The sequence below is a fragment of the Anomaloglossus baeobatrachus genome, chromosome 2, assembly GCF_048569485.1.
Source record: "Anomaloglossus baeobatrachus isolate aAnoBae1 chromosome 2, aAnoBae1.hap1, whole genome shotgun sequence".
In the NCBI taxonomy this organism is placed as follows: Eukaryota; Metazoa; Chordata; class Amphibia; order Anura; family Aromobatidae; genus Anomaloglossus; species Anomaloglossus baeobatrachus.
Genome location: NC_134354.1, coordinates 129,003,489 through 129,013,362, shown reverse-complemented (window position 1 = coordinate 129,013,362; position 9,874 = coordinate 129,003,489). Strand labels below are relative to the sequence as shown.

Here is a 9,874-nt window from a genome sequence, read left to right as displayed (position 1 = left end):
TGGGACTATAGCAAAGTCCAATAGCCACGTATAGGATGCCACTAGGTACACTGAGTGTGTGCTAGTATAATGGCTTCGTTATAATTAGTTGGAGTGTGCAACGCAGGCAGATGCGCTCTGCAAATGTCTTGGCACTAGTGGGACTATAGCAAAGTCCAATAGCCACGTATAGGATGCCACTAGGTACACTGAGTGTGTGCTAGTATAATGGCTTCGTTATAATTAGTTGGAGTGTGCAACGCAGGCAGATGCGCTCTGCAAATGTCTTGGCCCTAGTGGGACTATAGCAAAGTCCAATAGCCACGTATAGGATGCCACTAGGTACACTGAGTGTGTGCTAGTATAATGGCTTCGTTATAATTAGTTGGAGTGTGCAACGCAGGCAGATGCGCTCTGCAAATGTCTTGGCACTAGTGGGACTATAGCAAAGTCCAATAGCCACGTATAGGATGCCACTAGGTACACTGAGTGTTTGCTAGTATAATGGCTTCGTTATAATTAGTTGGAGTGTGCAACGCAGGCAGATGCGCTCTGCAAATGTCTTGGCACTAGTGGGACTATAGCAAAGTCCAATAGCCACGTATAGGATGCCACTAGGTACACTGAGTGTTTGCTAGTATAATGGCTTCGTTATAATTTGTTGGAGTGTGCAACGCAGGCAGATGCGCTCTGCAAATGTCTTGGCACTAGTGGGACTATAGCAAAGTCCAATAGCCACGTATAGGATGCCACTAGGTACACTGAGTGTTTGCTAGTATAATGGCTTCGTTATAATTAGTTGGAGTGTGCAACGCAGGCAGATGCGCTCTGCAAATGTCTTGGCACTAGTGGGACTATAGCAAAGTCCAATAGCCACGTATAGGATGCCACTAGGTACACTGTGTGTTTGCTAGTATAATGGCTGAGTTTAAAAAACTTGGAGTGTGCAATGCAGGCAGATGTGCTCTGCTAATGTCTTTGCACTAGTGGGACTATAGCAAAGTCCAATAGCCACGTATAGGATGCCACTAGGTACACTGAGTGTTTGCTAGTAAAATTGCTTAGTTTAAAAAACTTGGAGTGTGCAATGCAGGCAGATGTGCTCTGCAAATGTCTTGGCCCTAGTGGGACTATAGCAAAGTCCAATAGCCACGTATAGGATGCCACTAGGTACACTGAGTGTGTGCTAGTATAATGGCTTCGTTATAATTATACTCACAGCAAAAAAGGGCAACCAGTCCAGTTAGCCCAGGCCAACACATCTAATGCACAAACAGGATGCAGACAAGCCTCTCAACATGATGGACACTTCACAGGTGCAAGGTAAATTGCACACCGAGTAACCCGCCTAATCTAATAGTAAGGGCGTGGTAATAGGTTGCTGGCTGGACACCATGCGCATACAAGTGTGAACAGTGCCCTATGCGCGCCACTGGTGTGCAATTTACCTTGCACCTGTGAAGTGTCCATCATGTTGAGAGGCTTGTCTGCATCCTGTTTGTGCATTAGATGTGTTGGCCTGGGCTAACTGGACTGGTTGCCCTTTTTTGCTGTGAGTACATTTTATAATACATTTTTGGGGGAGTTTTTATCTCCTCTTTTTGTTGCTATCTTCGTTATAATTAGTTGGAGTGTGCAACGCAGGCAGATGCGCTCTGCAAATGTCTTGGCACTAGTGGGACTATAGCAAAGTCCAATAGCCACGTATAGGATGCCACTAGGTACACTGAGTGTTTGCTAGTATAATGGCTTCGTTATAATTTGTTGTAGTGTGCAACGCAGGCAGATGCGCTCTGCAAATGTCTTGGCACTAGTGGGACTATAGCAAAGTCCAATAGCCACGTATAGGATGCCACTAGGTACACTGAGTGTGTGCTAGTATAATGGCTTCGTTATAATTAGTTGGAGTGTGCAACGCAGGCAGATGCGCTCTGCAAATGTCTTGGCACTAGTGGGACTATAGCAAAGTCCAATAGCCACGTATAGGATGCCACTAGGTACACTGAGTGTTTGCTAGTATAATGGCTTTGTTATAATTTGTTGGAGTGTGCAACGCAGGCAGATGCGCTCTGCAAATGTCTTGGCCCTAGTGGGACTATAGCAAAGTCCAATAGCCACGTATAGGATGCCACTAGGTACAGAGTGTTTGCTAGTATAATGGCTGAGTTTAAAAAACTTGGAGTGTGCAATGCAGGCAGATGTGCTCTGCTAATGTCTTTGCACTAGTGGGACTATAGCAAAGTCCAATAGCCACGTATAGGATGCCACTAGGTACACTGAGTGTTTGCTAGTATAATGGCTTAGTTAGAATGAGTTGGAGTGTGCAGAGGACAAGAGGGTACAGTGGCAGGATTGTGGTGCTCTGGGTAGAGGAATGGAAGCCTGCCTTTCTATTCCCTCCTAATGGTGAAATGCAGGGAGGAAATCCCTGACCTGGGCTACACAGACGCTGTTGCTGTTTGCAGGACCTGTCACCTATGGCTCTCTGACCCTGCCGGTACGAGCCCTTAAAAGGACTGCTAGAATGTGCTCTCCCTAAGCTGTCTAACGCTGTGTATGCAGCGCATACAGCTGTATCGGCGATAGGACAAAGGACGGAACTGCGACAGTGATGTCTGACACCAAAGACGCAGAAGGCAGATAATGGCGATCGTGAAGAAAATGTCCGGTTTTATAATGCAGGGACATGTGACATGCAGATCCTATCACACATGCCGTTGCTTCTCTGCCTCAAAGTCCACTTAGGTGTGTGTGTGTCTGTGATTGGCTGACATGCTGGCCAGCCCCACAAGACGCGCGCGCTTAGGGAAGGAAGACAAGAAAAAAAAAAATGGCGATCGCCATTATAGAAACAGCAGTGATCTGAAGGCGCTGTTCACGCACACTATACACTGAAATGTGATAATAGTTTGATTCACAGAGTGACTTACACTATTACAGCAGAAACCAAGCTAAGATTTAGCTGTTTTTTGGCTGCTAGAACCGTTCTCGAACGTTTCTAGAACTATCGAGCTTTTGCAAAAAGCTCGAGTTCTAGTTCGATCTAGAACATGCCCCAAAATCACTCGAGCCTAGAACTGGAGAACCACGAACCACGAACCGCGCTCAACTCTATATATAACCCCCCTTTCATTTGAGTGTCCGCATGGACCCCCCGGATCCGGAGACCCCTCGAGCCACCGCGGCTCTGGATCCGAGCGGCTCGGCCGCTGACACGGGGGCGATACACATGTGTACCGGGTTGTGCTCTCGCACATTTTGTATAGTTTTATACTGCAGTTTGCTCACTTGAAGGGGATAATTTGGCGGAATGACAGAATGACATGACAATGACAAAAATCAAATGAGTTAAAATTAGTGACATCAACTTTTAATCCATAGACTTCTAAAAACTGGGGAAGTTGTGATGGAAAGGACTGTTCGGGATACCTCTGTGAACAGGTGACTGCAGAACTTGGCCCTGACGCTGACGTTTCAGCAGTGACGACTGACTTTGCTACCATCGGGCTGTGGGATCCAGTGGAGGAAGCAGAGTCATCACTATCTGAAAACAATTCTGCTTTAGAGCCAGATTTAATATCCACCCCGCAACTGCTGGAGCAAAGCAGTGAGTACGCCTGCTCCATAGTAAACACTCCGAGGGCAACTATTGTATATTTCTGCTTGCCTAACATAAAAGAAAAAACCTAAAAGCTAACCTAACACTAGTAACCCTATACCTAATCTAACACTGATATTTCTTTGTTGTATTTTATGATTTTTCTTTTTTAAATTTTTTTTTATTACTTTTTTTTAAAAAAAACCCTAACACTAAACCCTAACCCAGATAATGGCAAATAAAAAAATAAAAATAAAGTCATAAGATTAAAATAAAAAACCCCAACATAATCTGATTAGGGGGATGACACGGGAGATGGCTGTGGGGGCGATGATCTGAGGGCGATAATCAGGAGATTGGGGAAGGATTTATTGATTTGATCTGGAACTTGATTCTAATTTCACTGACAGGACGGCACTTGTATCTCTCGTCTCTCCCAGTACAACTACAAGGGGAAAAGAGAGAGGTACAAAATCGCCGTTTTTTAACTCGCCTTGCTTGTGTTCTCCAGGTTCTTTGTTAGCCCTGGTAGCTAAAACCACAGAGATTTTGCAGCTCTGGCAGCGCAATTTCCTTATTCACTATTCCCTCAGTGACCGCCATTTTAATGCGTATTGGCGGTTGTTAAGGGGTTACGATGGCATCAAACCGGGAACAGTGGCCAGACCCATATACCTGGTAGCCAGTGGAAGTGTCACCTTAGGAAAGAACAGCTGAATCTTTCAGAAATGTAGGGACTGAAGGCAGATATATACTGAGGTGTTACTCCCTGGCTGAGCTTTTAGTAATAAAACACAATAGGAGAAATGTATCCAAATTATTGGAAGGAAGAGTGAAGCAGTGACCCGTAGTGACCAGGATTTCAGCTCTGACGTAAATAAAAGTTATTAATAAATTACACCCTGTTCTCTTTAAGGGTAAAAGAAAAAATACATATACATAAGATATAAAATAAAACTATTACTATCACATGAAGTGAATTGTCCTGTTTATTGATGGTAAAAGTCCTCTTAGGTTACTCTTTGCCACTAGTGATTGTAGTATGAGCTCTACCGAGGGTAGAGGATGACAGGTTGCCCTTGTTTTCATGTTGTGTTTATCCGTCGGCACTCAGGAGAGGAAAAACCCCCTGTGGGGGAAACCTCTAGGGAACCATGGCCTACGGATAACTGCCCTTCCCTGGGGGCACGAGGCAACATGCCATCTATAAGTCCTGGTCCACGGTCATTTTACTGACTCCTGGTAGGATTTTCATGGTCTCCAGGTTCTTCTTGTATTCGGACACTGCAGAGCACCAGATTGCAGCAAAATCCCCAGCCTCCAATAGGGAGGAGTGGATATGGCTGCATATTACACTGCAGGTCATAGCCCTCAGGACACTCCTAGTGGTCGAAGCAACATGCCATCTATAAGTACTGGTCCACGGTCATTTTACTGACTCCTGGTAGGATTTTCATGGTCTCCAGGTTCTTCTTGTATTCGGACACTGCAGAGCACCAGATTGCAGCAAAATCCCCAGCCTCCAATAGGGAGGAGTGGATATGGCTGCATATTACACTGCAGGTCATAGCCCTCAGGACACTCCTAGTGGTCGAAGCAACATGCCATCTATAAGTACTGGTCCACGGTCATTTTACTGACTCCTGGTAGGATTTTCATGGTCTCCAGGTTCTTCTTGTATTCGGACACTGCAGAGAACCAGATTGCAGCAAAACCTCCAGCCTCCAATAGGGAGGAGCGGATATGGCTGCAAGTTACACTGCAGGTCACGACCCTCAGGACACTTCTAGTAATTGAGGCAACATGCCATCTAGAAGTTCTGGTCCACGGTCATTTTACTGACTCCTGGTAGGATTGTCATGGTCTCCAGCTTCTTCTTGTTTTCGGACACTGCAGAGTACCAGATTGCAGCAAAACCCCCAGCCTCCAATAGAGAGGAGTGGATATGGCTGCATATTACACTGCAAGTCACGTTTTTTCATTTCCACCATCTTATAGCCCTTCAGATCCTGTGGAAGGTGACCTACACAACAAGAGATACTAGGTTAGAAATAACTTTTATATCTTAATAGGACATATGAAATGGGATTATCCTCATGTGAAAACACCTCCAGGTTTGGCTCTATGGGCCATCAGCATAATGTAAGCAGCACTCTATAAGAGTTTTCCTGACTACACTGTGCTGACTGATTCACAGGACACAAGAGGGGGTTTCATGCTCCCTATCCCAGTCCCATTTACAATGACTCACCTGTGATGGGGTTTTTTAGGTCTCCGATGTTTCAGCTTTCTATTTCTTCTTTACGACCTTCCATCCATCATCAGCAAATGTGAATCCACAAAAGAGTTTTTGATTTTTCTTGGCCATTCGTGGTTTAATGGCTTTGGAAAAATTGACATCTTTCATTGTATCTGATGTCATCACTGGTGGCTGTGGACAGAAGATACAAGAACTAGTGTTCATAAAAAGACACACAATAGAGATGTACTGCTGTCACCATATTCTCTGGGTCATATACTTACAGGTGGTAGGTGGAATGGTGGAGGTGCTTTGCCGCCTTCTATTTCTGTCCAGTTGATCTCCATAAAGAATGGATGTTCTCTTATGTTGTCCACAAATTTCTGCCGACTCTCTGGTGATTTATCCAAGAGCTGGAACATATAATGAAGAAGTTTATTCAGTCTCCAGTTGCTTTCAATTTTTATTGTTGTGTTTTTCATTATATTCAACCACTTTATTACTGACATGTGGCATTATACTCACCCCCTCTATGACGGCTTTGACGTGCGGGTCCAGTTCTTTTGGGAAGGCGGGATCATCATTGATCAGTGCCTTCTTGATATTCTCATCAATTTCATCTTCAACGAAGGGATATCTGCCAGTAGCCATCTCATATATCACAACACCAGCAGAGAACCAGTCCACTGCTTTGTTGTACGGCTTCTCTAGAAGTATCTGTGAAGACATAAAGAAGACAATAAGAATATTGACCAGACAGCAGAAAACATGGAGATGTCCAGCCTTTTATTGAGAAGACTGAGGGACATGTAAATGATTCCTCACCTCAGGAGCCATGTATGCAAGCGTCCCGGCCCATCCTGAAGTTTTTGCATTGCCAAAGATGTTCATCACGGCAAGACCAAAATCAGCGATCTTCAAATGACCATTGTTGTCCAGTAAGATGTTGTCTGGTTTTATGTCTCTAGTAGAGGAAAGAGATGACAAAATACCAAATGTATTATATTAGCTGGGCTGAAGATCCCCATTGTGACCTGAGATAAGAAGTGTCTACACAAGGGCATTAGGATGAGAGTATAAGACTATTCATACCAGGTCTACATAGAAGATGTGCCACACTTACCTGTGTATGATGCCACTGGTGTGGAGAAACTGCAGCCCACAGATCAGCTCAGCTGCAAAAAATCTGATGCGGAAAAAAAGAAAACCATCAAAATCCAATATTTCATCCACTAAACTAAGAGACTGATAATGACATAAAGCCAAATATCTCTGACAACTCTTATCTTAATCTAATATACGATGTTCTATCTTACCTGGTGGCTGGAATGGGTAAAGGGGCATTAGTTGTCATGAAGCCTGTAAGGTCTCCTCCACTCAGATATTCCATGGCGTAGAAGACGTGTTCCTGTGATAAAACAGAGGAGATAATAGGGGTTAATGGCATATTGTAGGTAGGGGACACTGGTTGCACTGATTGTAATCAATGTTCTTCTAGGTCACATTCTTGTAACAAATACTATGGCTGTGGCTAGAAGAACATTGCACACAAATTGGCACATAGACTGTATTCATTTAATACATTGATGACTCAGAACTGTTGGATTATGAGCCACTTACCTGGGACTGGAAGGTGGCAAAAGCCCGAGAAATGAATGGACTCTTCCTAGTCATCTCCAGAACCTGTCGCTCTATCAGGACATTATCTCTCGAGTCCTTGACTAGGAGCCTTTTCTTCACCATTTTCACTGCCACTTGTTTTTGGCAGGCCTGATGTGTGGCCAACATGACCTGGAAGAAACAGAGCTTTAGAACTGGAGGAAAGGTTCGTCCTGCCATGAGATGTGATGAGACGATGTGAAGCAGTGATGCTCCTAGAGTCATATTACTACTCCACATCACACACATGAGGAAGACGTTACCACAATCCCTAATACTTACTTTACCGTATGATCCCTCTCCAAGGATTTTATGGAAGGTGAAGCTCTCCACTCCCGTCACAATGATGGGAGATTCATCTGGTGTTGTACCTGATGAAGAAGGGAGAAATAAGATGAGACAAAGCCAATATCTGAATGTGAATATAATATTTCATGCAACTTAATCTCCATTTTGCTACATTATCTGACTTCTTATATAAATCTCAACTTTCACTGTTTATGTGATTTGTCTTTATTCTTACTTTTTTACTATATATCATAACCTTTGCTCTAATTAAGCCTTCTGGAGCAAACAACCGCAGCACTACACAAGAAGATATGCCACTGCAGAACCAAAGTAGCAGACTATACAAAAAAATATATTATAGGCAAATTTCTTAGCATTACCAATAAATGAGATGCTTTTATAATTATGCAATTCATTATTAACAATGTGGTTTCATTAAATCTAACAATCTGTATTATGATTGGCTTATCGTCCATGTAAAATGATTGGCTTATATTCTATGTCCTGTTAAATTATTATTGGCTATTTTGTAAAACCTCCTCCTACTATAATAAAGAAGGGATAATAGGTTTGGCCCTCATAGAGAAACTTTAATGTACACACCGTGTGTCTGTGTATTTTGTTTTTCCATCCGGCCTCTCCCTAACACCAGAGGCACATGACTTACAGACAATAGGCTGTAGGGGGCTTCATATAAATATCATTTCTGGAGCCCACCGTATTGCTGCAGTAACAAGATAATACTCTTATCTAATGCTAATGTGGCCAACTACAGAGGGGTAGAACAGTAATAGGGGGTACCATAGAGAAACAACACCAGAATCATAATGATTGGGGTCTTACAAAGGCGGAAAATCCTGTCATTAACTAAATTTGGGGATATTTGGTTTCTGTGTCTTGGATCTGTACTCACCTGAGAGCTGCTCATTGTCAGTATCGGGGGACACACTGGGTCTATCAACAGTTTTGTCCCCCATCTCTTCTTCCATTTTTTTCTTTTTCCTGATACTTTCCTGTACCGGGCTTCCAGATCTTTTTGAAGCTTTGATAATGGTGCCATGTTTTTCCTTTTTTTTCTTTTTCATGACACTCTCCTGTATCGGGCTTCCAGATCTTTTTGAAGCTTTGATAATGGTGCCATGTTTTTCCTTTTTTTTCTTTTTCATGACACTCTCCTGTATCGGGCTTCCAGGTCTTTTTGAAGCTTTGATAATGGTGTCATGTTTTTCCTTTTTTTTCTTTTTCATGACACTCTCCTGTATTGGGCTTCCAGGTCTTTTTGAAGCTTTGATAATGGTGTCATGTTTTTCCTTTTTTTTCTTTTTCATGACACTCTCCTGTATCGGACTTCCAGGTCTTTTTGAAGCTTTGATAATGTTTTGGTTGGTGCCATCTTGTTCACCCTCTGATGCTTCTATTCTGCTCTTTTTTGACACCTTACCAAGTCTCTCTCCCTTTCTCTTCCTATTATTCAGCTCCGTAGATGTCATTTTGGGCTGAGGAAGGTCCTGTCCACCTCTAGGGCGCTCCAGGATGTAGTATGGAACTGCTCCTTTAACAGGCCTTCTGCTTTACCGTAATATATTTTATATCAAACCAAAATTTGCTAAGCGCAAGAAAAATTACCCTCACCCACTAAGTGATGAAGACAACTGGGGGATATTTAGATTGCAGAGACATTCCATTGATTCAGTGACATCACAAAGGCAATTGTGACATCATCATATTCTAATGATCACATGACTTCACAGAGGGACCAAAACCAAAGGTCAAGTGACATCACAGCGGAACCAAAGCCAAAGGTCAAGTGACATCACAGATGGGCCAGTGACATGGCTGATAGGCCTGAGTTTATGAACAGTTGTTTGGTTTTTTTACAGTTATTTGCCATAGAGACTTTATACTTCACACAGCTGAGGGTTTGCAACATTTGTATTCAGATTAGATATTCTTCTGTGAGCAAAACAGACTGGACTCTACACTGATGTAAAAAGTCTACATACTTCCGTTACAATGCCAGGTTTTTATCAAGTAAAACAATCCTACCAAGAAGACTCATTTAAGAACAGTTATTACACTTTATTGTCATCAAGAATCTGAACAAATGAATT

At 43.0% G+C, this 9,874-nt stretch overlaps 1 protein-coding gene across 1 annotated transcript; it reads right to left on the bottom strand.

Moving 5' to 3' along the window:
- Positions 1-4,565: 4,565 nt before the first annotated feature.
- Positions 4,566-9,399, bottom strand: LOC142285286 (protein kinase C delta type-like). Its single transcript, XM_075333258.1, has 10 exons — positions 8,677-9,399; positions 7,758-7,846; positions 7,437-7,607; positions 7,133-7,224; positions 6,940-7,002; positions 6,642-6,780; positions 6,342-6,533; positions 6,101-6,229; positions 5,829-6,008; positions 4,566-5,600 (listed from the first exon to the last, which is right to left on the bottom strand). The coding sequence occupies exons 1-9, from the start codon at positions 9,251-9,253 to the stop codon at positions 5,868-5,870; spliced, it is 1,593 nt and encodes a 530-aa protein (XP_075189373.1). The 5' UTR covers positions 9,254-9,399; the 3' UTR covers positions 4,566-5,600; positions 5,829-5,867.
- Positions 9,400-9,874: the final 475 nt, after the last annotated feature.